Source organism: Bombina bombina, chromosome 11 (genome assembly GCF_027579735.1).
Source record: "Bombina bombina isolate aBomBom1 chromosome 11, aBomBom1.pri, whole genome shotgun sequence".
NCBI classification, from domain to species: Eukaryota; Metazoa; Chordata; class Amphibia; order Anura; family Bombinatoridae; genus Bombina; species Bombina bombina.
Window position 1 is genome coordinate 28,267,313 of NC_069509.1, and position 16,491 is coordinate 28,283,803.

The 16,491-nt window shown below is 39.1% G+C and overlaps 1 protein-coding gene across 2 annotated transcripts in view; it reads right to left on the minus strand.

Moving 5' to 3' along the window:
* The window catches only part of LOC128642143 (serine protease 33), a 65,685-nt gene that overhangs the window by 16,711 nt on the left and 32,483 nt on the right, over positions 1 to 16,491 (minus strand). For both annotated transcript variants that reach the window (XM_053694821.1, XM_053694820.1), the window contains one exon: positions 700 to 862. In XM_053694821.1, coding sequence (XP_053550796.1) covers positions 700 to 862 — 163 coding nt within the window. The remainder of the gene's footprint in view (positions 1 to 699; positions 863 to 16,491) is intronic.

Consider the following 16,491-nt stretch of genomic DNA (forward strand, 5'->3'; position numbering starts at 1 on the left):
ACAACCATACCTGGGCTATTTGTAAGGCTTAGTGCACAGCTGACTGAACTAAACTTGTATAAATGATGTAACTCAGTATACTGCACCTACTCTATGTGAGCTAACTCAATATTAACCATACATTCAAAAACAAATTGATTCCCTTAAAAGGGACAGTCTAGACCCAATACATACTTATTGCTACATGCCAGAGAGGCATTCTGCAACTGGTCCCACATCTATAAGCTTGTAAGAAGAACATGAAGCATTTAAATATCATTGTTAGGGGCCAAGCCCCACCCACCGATTGCATGAATATTTTGCTATGTTAAGTTTCTCCAATCACTATCGACTCCTAAATACGTTTTCCTACTGTGCATGTGCAATTTTAAATAGCTAACTGAAAAATATTAAATGTGCACTGCAAAACTGTCATACAAAAAACAGCTATCTCGACAAGAAGAAAGCTGTGGCGGCCATTTTCGACTGCTAAAAAAACAATGATTATATAAAAGTTTCATATACTTCTTACAAGTTTAAAGATGTGGAACCCGTTGCAAGATGCTTGTCTGGTGTAACAATAAGTATTGGGTCTAGACTGTTCCTTTAAATGCAGCTACAGGAAAGGTAGACAAACATTACCATACACATTGCTGATGATCATTTGCTAAAGTCTTATCCTCCCTATAAATTGGCTTAGCAAATTATTTCCTCGCTAACCTTTTGAAGCAGTGAGCTGCAGAGATGACCCATTTTTTAGAGATGAGGGATCCACCACAGAAATGGAATCCGTTGTACCTCAGGCTGACCTGCCACGGCCAAGCGCCGTTCAGCGCGCTCTCGCCACCCATAATCCGACTCTGATCCTGAGGATTCCCGCACTCTGTAGAGAAAAGAAAGTGGCACAAGTGACCGGATGTTCTGAGGATTTTTTATTTCTATCAAATAGAGCAGCTACAGCAGAAACAGTGATAACCATATATATATCAGTGGCAGAAAAATTTATGTTAAAGGGACAGTCTAGTCAAAATTAAACTTTCATGATTCAGATGGTGCATGCAATTTTAAACAACTTTCCAATTTATGTTTAACTTCAAATTTGCTTTGTTCTTTTGGTATTCTTTGTTAAAACTTAAACCTAGGTAGGCTCAAACTGATTTCTAAACTGTTGAAAAACTCCTCTTATCTCAATGCATTTTGACAGTTTTTCACAGTTAGACAGTGCTAGTTCAAATGTGTCATACAGATGGCATTGAGCTCATGCACGTGGAGTTAGCTAGGAGTGAGCACTGATTGGCTAAAATGCAAGTCTGTCAAAATAACTGAGAAAAGGGTCAGTCTGCAGAGGCTTAGATACAAGGTAATGACAGAGGTAAAATGTATATTAATATAACTGAGATAAGGGGGCAGTCTGCAGAGGCTTAGATACAAGGTAATCACAGAGGTAAAAAGTATATTAATATAACAGTGTTAGTTCATGTGTGCCATATAGATAACATTGAGCTCATGCAGGTGGAGTTCCTAGGAGTCAGCACTGATTGGCTAAAATGCCAGTCTGTCAAAATAACTGAGATAAGGGGCAGTCTGGAGAGGCTTAGCTACAAGATAATCACAGAGGTAAAAAGTGTATTAATATAACTGAGATAAGGGGCAGTCTGCAGAGGCTTAGATACAAGATAATCACAGAGGTAAAAAGTATATTAATATAACTGAGATAAGGGGCAGTCTGCAGAGGCTTAGATACAAGATAATCACAGAGGTAAAAAGTATATTAATATAACTGAGATAAGGGGCAGTCTGGAGAGGCTTAGATACAAGATAATCACAGAGGTAAAAAGTATATTAATATAACTGATATAAGGAGCAGTCTGCAGAGGTTTAGATACAAGGTAATCACAGAGGTAAAAAGTATATTAATATAACTGAGATAAGGGGCAGCCTGCAGAGGCTTAGCTACAAGATAATCACAGAGGTAAAAAGTGTATTAATATAACAAAACTGGGTAATGGTTAATAAAGGGATTATCTTTTTAAACAATAACTATTTTTAAGTAGCCCGTCCCTTTAATGTCAGAGTTTAAGATTCCACAGGAAAGCCAGGAAATGTAACTGTTAAAAGTAAAACGTTTTGAATACTTTAATAAGCTTTGATTTAGCACATTCCTGTTTGTGATGTTATCTTGTTTGTTTGGTTAGCTCAACATTTCAGTATTTCCAATTAACTTCTATGATCAACTTTGTTCTGTCTTTTGTTGAAAAGCATACCTAGATAGGCGTAGGAGCAGCAATGCACTATTGGGAGCCAGCTGCTAATTGGTGCCTGCACACATTTGCCTCTTGTTATTTGCTCACCCAATATGCTTAGCTAGCTCCCAGTAGGGCATTGCTGCTGCTTCAACAAAGGATACCAAAAGAATGAAGAAAATACCACATCTGTATTCACGGCAGATCTCCACATGTCTTACAAGAAAAAGTAGGTTTATTCAGCTCAGGAACATCCTTTTTTAAATGTTTAAAACACTACATTTTTTATGAAACAAACAAATATGCCTTTAATAACAAGGATTGATAGCATTAGCAACGCTAAAGGGACAGTAAAGCCAAAAATAAACTTTCATGGTTTATACAGATCATCTTGCAATAAAATAAACTAAGGGGCTGATTTATCAATGTCTGTCTGACATGATACGCTGTAGCGTATCATGTCCGACAGACATCGCTGAATGCGGGCAGCATACGCTGTCCGCATTCAACATTGCACAAGCAGTTCTAGTGAATTGCTTGTGCAATGCCGCCCTCTGCAGATTCGTGGCCAATCGGCCGCTAGCATGGGGTGTCAATCAACCCGATCGTATTCAATCGGGTTGATTGCTGTCTGCCGCTCAGAGGCGGCGGATACAGTTCTTAACTGCTGTTTCCGGCGAGCCTTAAGGCTCACGCGGATACAAGGGAAACAAGGGCCATTCAGCCCTTGTTAAATCGACCCCTAATTCTAGATAGGCTCAGGAGAGGTTCTCATTAGCAGTATTAATAAATAGAGATGGATCAATGATATAAACTCTGTCATGCAAAGCTTTTATTAGGAAACTCTGCTATTCTGTGAGTATCAGGGAGTCTGAGGTTTATCCATATAAACAAATACAACCTATTCCAATTGTCTACTGAAAGATAAGACACAGAATCACTTCATGTAACACAAAACCTGAATATTATTGCTACTTATATCATGATCAATACAGTCACAAAAAGTGATTCCAATTACATCTAAATATTGAAAGATGATATTCATTAGTGACACTTAGGGTTATAGGGTTATAGATTATATTCATTAGTGACACTTAGGGTTATAGGGTTATAGATTATATTCATTAGTGACACTTAGGGTTATAGGGTTATAGATTATATTCATTAGTGACACTTAGGGTTATAGGGTTATAGATTATATTCATTAGTGACACTTAGGGTTATAGGGTTATAGATTATATTCATTAGTGACACTTAGGGTTATAGGGTTATAGATTATATTCAATAGTGACACTTAGGGTTATAGGGTTATAGATTATATTCATTAGTGACACTTAGGGTTATAGGGTTATAGATTATATTCAATAGTGACACTTAGGGTTATAGGGTTATAGATTATATTCATTAGTGACACTTAGGGTTATAGGGTTATAGATTATATTCATTAGTGACACTTAGGGTTATAGGGTTATAGATTATATTCATTAGTGACACTTAGGGTTATAGGGTTATAGATTATATTCATTAGTGACACTTAGGGTTATAGGGTTATAGATTATATTCATTAGTGTCACTTAGGGTTATAGGGTTATAGATTATATTCATTAGTGACACTTAGGGTTATAGGGTTATAGATTATATTCAATAGTGACACTTAGGGTTATAGGGTTATAGATTATATTTATTAGTGACATTTAGGGTTATAGGGTTATAGATTATATTCATTAGTGTCACTTAGGGTTATAGGGTTATAGATTATATTCATTAGTGACACTTAGGGTTATAGGGTTATAGATTATATTCATTAGTGACACTTAGGGTTATAGGGTTATAGATTATATTCATTAGTGACACTTAGGGTTATAGATTATATTCATTAGTGACACTTAGGGTTATAGGGTTATAGATTATATTCATTAGTGACACTTAGGGTTATAGGGTTATAGATTATATTCATTAGTGTCACTTAGGGTTATAGGGTTATAGATTATATTCATTAGTGACACTTAGGGTTATAGGGTTATAGATTATATTCATTAGTGACACTTAGGGTTATAGGGTTATAGATTATATTCATTAGTGACACTTAGGGTTATAGGGTTATAGATTATATTCATTAGTGACACTTAGGGTTATAGGGTTATAGATTATATTCATTAGTGACACTTAGGGTTATAGGGTTATAGATTATATTCATTAGTGACACTTAGGGTTATAGGGTTATAGATTATATTCATTAGTGACACTTAGGGTTATAGGGTTATAGATTATATTCATTAGTGACACTTAGGGTTATAGGGTTATAGATTATATTCATTAGTGACACTTAGGGTTATAGGGTTATAGATTATATTCATTAGTGACACTTAGGGTTATAGGGTTATAGATTATATTCATTAGTGACACTTAGGGTTATAGGGTTATAGATTATATTCATTAGTGACACTTAGGGTTATAGGGTTATAGATTATATTCATTAGTGACACTTGTATTTTTGAAGCTTGGAGGATAGGGTTATAGATTATAATAAAGCTGAAAAAGATATAAAGAGCTTGGCCCTGACAAATTGCTAGTGTCAGGATAAACTATATATTTACAAAGTATGTGAGTCTAAGGGTCTATTTATTATGATGCGAGCGGACATGATCCGATATTGCAGATCAAGTCCGCCGCACATCGATAAACACTGACAGCATACACTGTCGGCATTTATCATTACACCAGCAGTTCTGGTGAACTGCTGGTGCAATGCCGCCCCCTGCAGATTTGCGGCCAATCGGTCTCTAGCAGGGGGTGTCAATCAACCCAATCGTATGCGATCGGGTTGATTTCTGTCCACCGCCTCAGAGCAGGCGGTCAGGTTATGGAGCAGCGGTCTTTAGACCGCAGTCTTCTGTTTCCGGCGAGCCTGAAGGTGATAAATATGCCCCATAATGTTCTCATACTGCACTACACGGTTAATAGGTTTATGACACAGCGCCAGCAGATATAGCAGCTATTATATAGTAGGATAAATTACATTTATTTCATATTAACATATATAGGCTAAATCCCAGCAGAAAGAAATACAAAGGTCAGTAAATGATCTGTACCAGGTTGGGAAAGTCCGCAATGGGTGATTTATGCGGTTTCTATTTGCTGACGATTGCTTGTAATTAGCAACAGCCAATACAGAATTTCACATTAGTGGCAAATCATAAACCACCAATGTTACCATAAATACATATATTGTATAAACACATATATCATATAAACACATAAATCGTATAAACACGTCACATAAACACATATGTCATATAAACACATATATCATATAAACACATACAGCTAGATTTAGAGTTTGGCGGTAGCCGTGAAAACGAGCGTTAGAGGCTCCTAACGCTGGTTTTAGGCTACCGCCGGTATTTGGAGTCACTGAAAATAGGGTCTAACGCTCACTTTTCAGCCGCGACTTTTCCATACCGCAGATCCCCTTACGTCAATTGCGTATCCTATCTTTTCAATGGGATCTTCCTAACGCCGGTATTTAGAGTCGTTTCTGAAGTGAGCGTTAGACATCTAACGACAAAACTCCAGCCGCAGGAAAAAAGCAGGAGTTAAGAGCTTTCTGGGCTAACGCCGGTTCATAAAGCTCTTAACTACTGTACCCTAAAGTACACTAACACCCATAAACTACCTATGTACCCCTAAACTGAGGTCCCCCCACATCGCCGCCACTCGAATGTTTTTTTTTAACCCCTAATCTGCCGACCGCAAAGCGCCGCCAGCTAAGTTATCCCTATGTACCCCTAATCTGCTCCCCCTAACACCGCCGACCCCTGTATTATATTTATTAACCCCTAACCTGCCCCCCACAACGTCGCCGCCAGCTACTTACAATAATTAACCCCTAATCTTCCGACCGCAAAGCGCCGCCACCTACATTATAGCTATGTACCCCTAATCTGCTGCCCCTAACACCGCCGACCCCTATATTATATTTATTAACCCCTAATCTGCCCCCCTCAACGTCGCCTCCACCTGCCTACACTGATTAACCCCTAATCTGCCGAGCGGACCGCACCGCTACTATAATAAATGTATTATCCCCTAATCCGCCTCACTAACCCTATAATAAATAGTATTAACCCCTAATCTGCCCTCCCTAACATCGCCGACACCTAACTTCAATTATTAACCCCTAATCTGCCGACCGGAGCTCACCGCTATTCTAATAAATGGATTAACCCCTAAAGCTAAGTCTAACCCTAACACTAACACCCCCCTAAGTTAAATATAATTTAAATCTAACGAAATGAATTAACTCTTATTAAATAAATTATTCCTATTTAAAGCTAAATACTTACCTGTTAAATAAATCCTAATATAGCTACAATATAAATTATAATTACATTGTAGCTATTTTAGGATTAATATTTATTTTACAGGCAACTTTGTAATTATTTTAACCAGGTACAATAGCTATTAAATAGTTAAGAACTATTTAATAGTTACCTAGTTAAAATAAATACAAAATTACCTGTAAAATAAATCCTAACCTAAGTTACAATTGAACCTAACACTATACTATCACTATACTATCAGCCAATAGAATGCGAGCTCAATCTGATTGGCTGATTGGATCAGCCAATCGGATTGAACTTGATTCTGATTGGCTGATTCCATCAGCCAATCAGAATATTCCTACCTTAATTCCGATTGGCTGATAGAATCCTATCAGCCAATCGGAATTCGAGGGACGCCATCTTGGATGACGTCCCTTAAAGGAACCGTCATTCGTCGGGAGTCGCCGGAAGAAGAGGATGGATCCGCGTCGGCTGCTTCAAGATGGACCCGCTCCGCACCGGATGGAAGAAGATAGAAGATGCCACTTGGATGAAGATGTTTGCCGGTCCGGATGTCCTCTTCTTGCCGGATAGGAGGAAGACTTTGGAGCCTCTTCTGGACCTCTTCAGCACCGGATGATGGATCGCCAACCCCCGCTTGGGTTGGATGAAGATTTTGGAGCCAGGACGGATCGGTGATACCTGGTGAGGTGAAGACAAGGTAGGAAGATCTTCAGGGGCTTAGTGTTAGGTTTAATTAAGGGGGGTTTGGGTTAGATTAGGGGTATGTGGGTGGTGGGTTGTAATGTTGGGGGGGGGGGTATTGTATGGTTTTTTTTACAGGCAAAAGAGCTGAATTTCTTGGGGCATGCCCCGCAAAGGGCCCTGTTCAGGGCTGGTAAGGTAAAAGAGCTTTTAACTTTATTAATTTAGAATAGGGTAGGGCATTTTTTTATTTTGGGGGTCTTTGTTATTTTATTAGGGGGCTTAGAGTAGGTGTAATTAGTTTTAAATTGTTGTAATATTTTTCTGATGTTTGTAAATATTTTTTTATTTTTTGTAACTTAGTTCTTTTTTATTTTTTGTACTTTAGTTAGTTTATTTCATTGTAGTTATTTGTAGGAATTGTATTTAATTTATTTATTGATAGTGTAGTGTTAGGTTTTATTGTAGGTAATTGTAGGTATTTTATTTAATTAATTTAATGATAGTGTAGTGTTAGGTTTAATTGTAACTTAGGTTAGGATTTATTTTACAGGTAATTTTGTATTTATTTTAACTAGGTAACTATTAAATAGTTCTTAACTATTTAATAGCTATTGTACCTGGTTAAAATAATTATAAAGTTGCCTGTAAAATAAATATTAATCCTAAAATAGCTACAATGTAATTATAATTTATATTGTAGCTATATTAGGATTTATTTAACAGGTAAGTATTTAGCTTTAAATAGGAATAATTTATTTAATAAGAGTTAATTAATTTCGTTAGATTTAAATTATATTTAACTTAGGGGGGTGTTAGTGTTAGGGTTAGACTTAGCTTTAGGGGTTAATCCATTTATTATAGTAGCGGTGAGCTCCGGTCGGCAGATTAGGGGTTAATAATTGAAGTTAGGTGTCGGCGATGTTAGGGAGGGCAGATTAGGGGTTAATACTATTTATGATAGGGTTAGTGAGGCGGATTAGGGGTTAATAACTTTATAATAATAGCGGTGCGGTCCGGTCGGCAGATTAGGGGTTAATAAGTGTAGGTAGATGGCGGCGACGTTGTGGGCGGCAGATTAGGGGTTAATAAATATAATATAGGGGTCGGCGGTGTTAGGGGCAGCAGATTAGGGGTACATAGCTATAATGTAAGTAGCGGCGGTTTACGGAGCGGCAGATTAGGGGTTAAAAATAATATGCAGGGGTCAGCGATAGCGGGGGCGGCAGATTAGGGGTTAATACGTGTAAGGTTAGGGGTGTTTAGACTCGGGGTACATGTTAGAGTGTTAGGTGCAGACGTAGGAAGTGTTTCCCCATAGGAAACAATGGGGCTGCGTTAGGAGCTGAACGCGGCTTTTTTGCAGGTGTTAGGTTTTTTTTCAGCTCAAACAGCCCCATTGTATCCTATGGGGGAATCGTGCACGAGCACGTTTTTGAGGCTGGCCGCGTCCGTAAGCAACTCTGGTATCGAGAGTTGCATTTGCGGTAAAAATGCTCTACGCTCCTTTTTTGGAGCCTAACGCAGCATTTTTTTGGACTCTCAATACCAGAGTTAATTTTATGGTGCGGCCAGAAAAAAGCCCGCGTAGCTAACACACCCTCTTGGCCGCCAAACTCCAAATCTAGCTGATATATTGTATAAACACATATATCATATAAACACATAAATCGTATAAACACGTCACATAAACACATATGTCATATAAACACATATAACACTTTGGATATACCAAGCTCTTTTGTAATGAGCAGCCTAAAAGACCAAAAGGCACTGCCCCTGATTCTGAGCACTGTCCCGCTGTCCTTCAGAGTAGAGTTGTTTTTTTTGTGGACACTTATGAGTTACACATGCTGCAGGGTGTGCAGGGAGGAACATGAATAGTGCTGTACACTCTATTTGTGTGTTGTGAGGCGCAAGTCATGTTCTATTCTTCACACCCTGCAGCATGTCTAACTCATAAGTGTCAAGGAAAACATGGCTGAGGTGCCAACCCTACCTCTGAGACAGCCAAATGTCCCAATTGTAGAATTTCCCTTAGCTCCACCCACAGAAAACACAGACACACCCACAAAAACACAGTCACACCCACCGACCACCCAGGCACACCTACCAACCACTCAGACACACCCATAAACCCATCCACTAATCACTCATGATCTAACCCCTCCCAATATGGCTCCACCTACAAAATAGTGACTGGCCCACTTAAACTTCCCTGAAACTTCTAGCAATGGTAGTGAGACTGATAATACAATACATTAGTTAGATATATTCTGTGTTTCAGGGCATTTTAGGCCTAGACATTTTAAAGCAGAGCAGTACACTCTTCCATACCTCTCTACCTTTTGCTATTTAACTATAGACCAAAATGTTTAACATTTTTAACCCTCTTCTGTCACTGTTTTGTAGATTTGTTGTCATTAAATAATATTAAAGTGAAATATCTGATATAGCTTCATTAGCCTGTGTAGTCACAATCTTTCAAAATGACCGGCACCTGAGGACTTGTCATTACACGTGAGCTGCACTATCAAAGAGAAATAACAGACACAGACATCCAGAGGATCACACAAGCCAGATATCCACTATCAAACAAAAGCGAGCACCTTTAGACATCAACAGGAACCAACAAGAGAAGCTGCTTATCTGTGACTGTAATTTCCTCCACCTTGGTTAGTCTGCACCAGAGATTATGCACTTGCTCAGCCTTCCTCTTCAAATATGGTGTCAGGTTTTTATGTACAACAACACTGTGGCTGCCATCTTGGAAATAATACTGCCATTAAGGTAAATTCATGCATCTACATATACTATGAGCTCTCTTTTACAAAGTGGGGAAATAAATGGGCCAGATGTGATATTTGTAGAGCCTCTGCACCACTGGACCCTCCTGTAGGAATGTCACTTCTGACTGAAAGGCTAGAAAGGCCCCCTAGATGTGTGGGCCCTGTTTCAACTGAGATTTCTGAGACCCTAAGGGGCAGGACACAGTTATACCAAAATTACATTTTACAGTTGGACTTTAGGTGTTAGCACAAAAGGGTCAGTAAGCACTATATATACTGTATATACTGTAGTATATACTAGAGTTGCGACAACAGGCCGACAGACACATACAGACCCCAGGAACAGAGCCTTATCTACCTTGAGGCTGTCTGAAGAGGTCCCAGACCAACCCTGCACTGAAAGCAAAAAAAAGAGGACAGCTCTACAGGGTGTCATTTAGCAGCACACAGTGCCAGTTATTGTGAGGAGGCTCACAGACACAGTGAGGCAGTGAGAAGCAAGGGAGGGCTCACCCTGCATCATGCACAATAATAATGCTGGTCACTGGGCAGGGCAAACATAAAAAAGCAACCTGCTCCAGAAAACAGGGAAAATGCCCTGTACGTCCTATGTTCACCCTATGGGGCCTATTTATCAAAGGTCTTGCGGACCTGATCCGACAGTGACCGCTGCTCCATAACTTGTGTTTTGGTGAGTCTGAAGACTCTCCAGAAACACAGGCCCACAAGATCCATTCGGAGCTTGATAAATGGGCCCCCAGGTCAGCTGTGTTCAATAGAGATTACAGATAATCATAATACTGGCTTAATTAATTGATCTGAAAAAAGGAAAACACAGAGGCGCCAAAATGGCCTAGTACTACCATCAAAACAAATGGTATTACAAATGTGATGAATGGATACTCACAAGCGCGGTGCACCCAGTGGTGCTAGTGGAGCAGGCTGGTACTTCTCAGTTGTAAGTGTAAGCAAACAGCTCCAGGGTTCAGGATACTTCCAGATGATTCCCAAAATGTTCTGATATAGGGATGAAAAGGAATCAGCATAGCCCAGTACAGTTTGATACAAATAAAATGTGAAAGGGCACACTTACAACATCCAAAGCACCGGCTATTTGCTAGCCTGAGGAAACAGCCCTGTGTAGGCTGAGAAATGCGTTGCTTTTTAATAAAAGATTGCTGTGCTGGGCGGCTCAGAAGCTCCAGCTTGCCTATTTTGAACCTGAAGGTGCTTTGGATGTTGTAAGTGTGACCTTGAATATCACATTTTATTTTGTATCAAACTGTACTGGGCTATGGTGGTTCCTTTTCATCCCTATATAGGAACATTTGGGGAATCATCTGGAAGTATCCTGAACCCTGGAGCTGTTTGCTTACACACAGTTAGCTGGACAATTGAGAAGTACCAGCCTGCTCCACTAGCACCACTGGGTGTACCACTCTTGTGAGTAGCCATTCATCACATTTGTAATACCATTTGTTGTGATGGTACTAGGCCATTTTGGTGCCTCTGCATTTTCCTCTTTCAGATCACCTATGTCACCAGGATATTGACCATCCTCTCACAGAGAGCTGCCTTTCCATTAGGATCATATATGGATTTATGCATTATTTGATTTGTTTTTGGTTCTAGGTGTGTTTTTTCTCCTGTTGTATATTTTACTTTCCATAGAGCGCCCCCTAAAGGAGATTTGTATATGTACATCTGTTCCTTCTTTTTTGTATCAATGAATAGCTTGCAGAGAGAAGAATTGAAATCTTGATGTGGGAAATTTTTTAGAGATAAAAGCCTGCATATTTCCTGTTATTGAAGCAGACATGTATAGGAATTATATTTATTGACAAAAGTTAAATCAGTTACACATTATCCTTAAACATCCCCTGCAAGTCTGTTATGGCTCAGAGGCTCTTTAAACATTTAGATAAATGTATCTGTCCAACGCATTTCACTCACATTTAAGAGAGCTTATTTATTCTGTTTCCCATTTTCAACACGCTGTGTCTACTTTCCCCATAACATTTTCTAAATGTCGTCAGTGCTATACTAACCAGCGGCCCTTGCCTGTTGCATACATAGAAATATGATGTCATACGCATATCTGTAAATCAGTACAGCCTGTCATATGTGACATTGCACAACTTGACATGTGACAGTTTAGTCCTCAGGGTGTTAGAGTTCTGTGAATAAACACTTTGTTCTTCCACCGAGAAAAATACTTTATGACTTAACTCATAAAAAATGATGTGTTTTGTCATTAGCTTAACACTTTCTCTGCCAAGAACAGTCTGCAGCTGTTGGCTCAGAAAAATGCCTTAACATTTTTTATATAATGTTTAAAAGGGACAGTAAATCTGGCAAACAATTTTACATAATAGTTCACTGTGCAATGAAATATATCCTAGCTCTTTAAATAGTATTATATTTACATTATTTTAGAAGTAATTTACCTATGAAGTACTCTCATGTTAACTCCCCTAATGGCCACATTATTATGATTAGTGAAGGTGCCTATTTTAAACATCTTCACTTTCAAGAGGTTGTTGTTAATAATGGCCATTAGTCTGAGATACAGTAAACACCTATAAAGATACAGAAAAATAATAACTCACAGTAAAATATGTATGTGTAGTAAAAAAGCAATATATTTTATTAGATATGTTGCCTGATTTTATTGTAGTTTAATTTGGATTTTCCCCACTGCTCATAGAGAGGCTACAGTGTATCCTGCATCCTTCAGAACTGTGACCCTGCAACATGTTATAAGTTTGCTTGATCAGTGAAAATGCCTCTCTTACTTATATATGACATGTATCAATGTATATTTTTTATGAATGTGTTTTTTTTAACATTTCCTGTATGCTGTTTTATCTCTGGATCAGAATACAATATATTTTTTTTCTTTTATCCAAGAAATGTACCAGAATGTCCTTGTTTAACTTAACTGTGTAATATATTATTAAAGGGACATTAAACACTAAATACTTTTTTTTTCCATTCATTACTGTTGGGAAACCAATACCCAAGCCAGAGAGGACACAGAATGGACAGGGAGGGAGAATTACAGGCAGGCAGACCTAAACTGAAGGCACCACCACTTGAAGCACCTTTCTCCCAAAAGAAAACCTCAGTTGAGGCAAAAAGATCAAGGCTGAAAAACAGATAAAGGGCAAGCAAGGAAGACAAAGAAGAAAAAGGGCAAGCAAGGAAGACAAAGAAGAAGTCTTACCGATCTGTTCCCTGGAAGCTTCGTCCTGAAAGACACAGGACTACGAAACATCTCTGGAAGGAAGCAGCTGCCCAGTTGTCCATAAGCAAATGAAAGACAGCCCTCAGTCAAAAAGAAAGAGTAGTCACAGAATGTTGAAACTCCTTAGAAGACTGAAAAATAAATCTAGAATACAAACCTCATTCAGGGAGAGAAACAAACGCTCCTTCTTAAAGGAAGGAGTAGGACAGAAGAAAGAGACTACAATCCCATGACTAACAGGAGGGACAGAACCACCTTGGGAAGGAGGTCTAAATAGGATGGAGATTTACACCTCTCTGTATAGACGATAAGATAAAAAGGATTACACAGAACGGCTGACAAATCTCAAAGTCAACGAGTAAAAGAAAAAGTCAACAGGATGTTAGGTTCAAATACAAAGAACCAATTTCAAGCTCTATGGAAGATCAAGAGACTGAAACACAGCTCTGATACTTAACCTGAACCTGAACCAAGACCGGACTTTAAACAATCTGCTTAGCAATGCTAGCCAACACCATAAACACACCCTGGAAGAGAAAAACAGAAGCTTGACCTGGGCTTACACCCACAAACTTCTGCTTCAGGAGCAGCGGAACTAACCACTACGCCGCATCTACCAAACTGAAAGGGAAGAGATCTATCTTTATAAAAAACTATTGGACAAATCCCTCTCCAAACCCTCTAGGGTAAAGGTCCTTGCACCAAGGAAAAACCTAGAGACTCAAATAGAGAGAGACAGGAGAGCCAGACCTAGAGATACATCTGGCGAGTCCCTGGAGTATACATCTGGGATAGAGATACAAAGTCTCTTAGAGAGGAATAATCATATATCTCCACACAGCCCGCCTTGGGGAACTCGAGACTAATGAAGGAAAAAAATCTTAAAGAAAAGGTCCTTCCTGAACCGGATCTGCAGACAAATTCCTGGACTTCCAAAATGGAGAACATCGATCCACCAAGGTCTGCTCCTGCATGATGCAAGCAATGACCCTAGCATAGGGGAGAGAAGCTATGAGGTCAAACTCCACAACCCCCCTGAGGGTTAGATCAGAGCCCACCACAGGAAGAATGGGCTCCCACCCCTGGAAAAGACATCTGTCTGATCAGACAGTCCACTTCCCAATCGTTTACACTCAGATAAGAATGGCTTAAAAGGGACAATTGGAGAGACACCCCCTTATAGTCAGTCCTAGATCTTAATTGGGGACTGAAGAAAACCACAGAAATAAGATAAAGGAATTGGGAACTGAGAAATTGGACAGAGCTCAGCTGGAGCCCCGCTACCAGAGAGTGGTGAATAACTCCCAAGTCCAAAAATTCCTTGAAAGAAAAACCAGAGCTCTTAAAGAGCCCCAAATACATCTCTAGGCTAAGAGGCTGGAATCAGAAACCTCCTATGTAAAAGGTAGCAACCAGCACCCAGAGGTGGATATGAATCCTGGATTTTCTGCTTGCAAGCCCAGTGTACTAACCCCTAGGCCACCACATAGCATAACTCCTAGAAGACTCCCATGATGGCCTCAAGAGTCATGTATGGTTGTCTAGGACAATTAACTAATACAGATCCTAAGAGGAATAATATCCATGCAGGTACACATAAGATCAATTACCTTCAAGCACTGAAGGACTTGTCGAGGGACTGGATCTTCTCCTGTTACAGAGAAGCACATTACAAAAAAAAATGAAGGCCAAACTGACAGGGTGTTTAAGACGACATCTAAACACCTAAAGGACAGGAAATAAACCTGAATTAAATGAGGAATATGTCTGTGCAAAGGACCAGGCAGAAGAAGGAAACCTCCTCTATGTTCTTACATTGAACTAAACATATTAATGTCCCAAAATCATTAACAAAACAAAAATATGATTTGACATAGGACCAAAACAAGGTGCAACAGACTAAGGTAGATATTTTTTCAATATGAGAAAAAAATCTTAATCCTAAAATCAATAAGAGGCTATTTAGCTCTGCATGTGGCAGAGTCTCAAAAAAATTAATGAGAACTCATGGTAGTTGCTCTCCGTGGAAAAGACACAAATTCGGTAGCCTGGAAATCATGATTTAAGGCTATTTGCAACCCATCAGTGAAAGGGCACTCGCTGTGAGGAACACATATCCACAGCTGTATTTGAACTCTTGACCTTCAGCATTAAAGGCAGCAAAGTTTACCCCATCTTTAGTATAAGGTGAAGATCCGTTTGATCTGAAGAGAAACCAGAGTATTAAAAGAAAAAAATTATGAATTATTTAGAAAAGTGGATGGATCAAAATAAGGGACATCCAAAAGACCAGGAGTATAGCACACTGACTATCTAAAATAAATCACAGGGACAGTTTAGGTAATATGCAAAAAATATATAAACTTTATGTATTCATAAATATATAAAAACCAACATGCATATATACAGACACATGAAGACAAACAAACATACAAAACACATGGGCCCCTCATGGGCATAACTAGCCGGCTTAGCATGTTCTATATAGTGCACCATAACATGTAAAGTTCAGCCAGCATAAAGAGGCAAAAGCTGGATGTTAGCAGCATAAAGTACTCAAAGCAGGGAAGTCAAAACTCAAAGTATAAACTCCGTATTAAACGACCAAACATGAAGTGTCCACATGAGCATTAGCAGGGTAATAATCAGGCAGACCGCTGTAAGCAACCGCCAACTCTACCAGTCAGACCGCCATCAGCAAGCAGCCAACTCCACCTGTCTTAGATCAAATACCTGTCCGCTTGCTAGTTAATGGCGTCCCAGAATTAAGCGACTTACTCCACTTCCACAAGGTCAAAGATAGAAATCTGGAGGCTGTGGGGGGATCCCACAGAATAAGAGCTGCACACCTACGCGTCCTCTTTTGTGTTTCGCTTCGTCATAATAGCAGTCGGGAGCTTCTTCCAGGTGATAGTGTCAGGTGAGAAGTTGATCCTCTTATTGGCCGTTTAGGACATGTGATGATATTCATCATATTCCAGCTGATTTGTAAAGCGGCTGTAGTTCAGTACTCTCATAAGTCCAAAAAGGCTAAACAATGTCCTTTAAACTGAATGCAGTACTATTTGGATATTTTAATCAGCATACGAGGACAACAAAAAACAAACAACAAATACACAAACATAAACACATTTAGACATAAATCACAGTGTAATTTAATTCTAAATCTACTTAGAGAGTAATAAATCTAAATTGATTCAAGA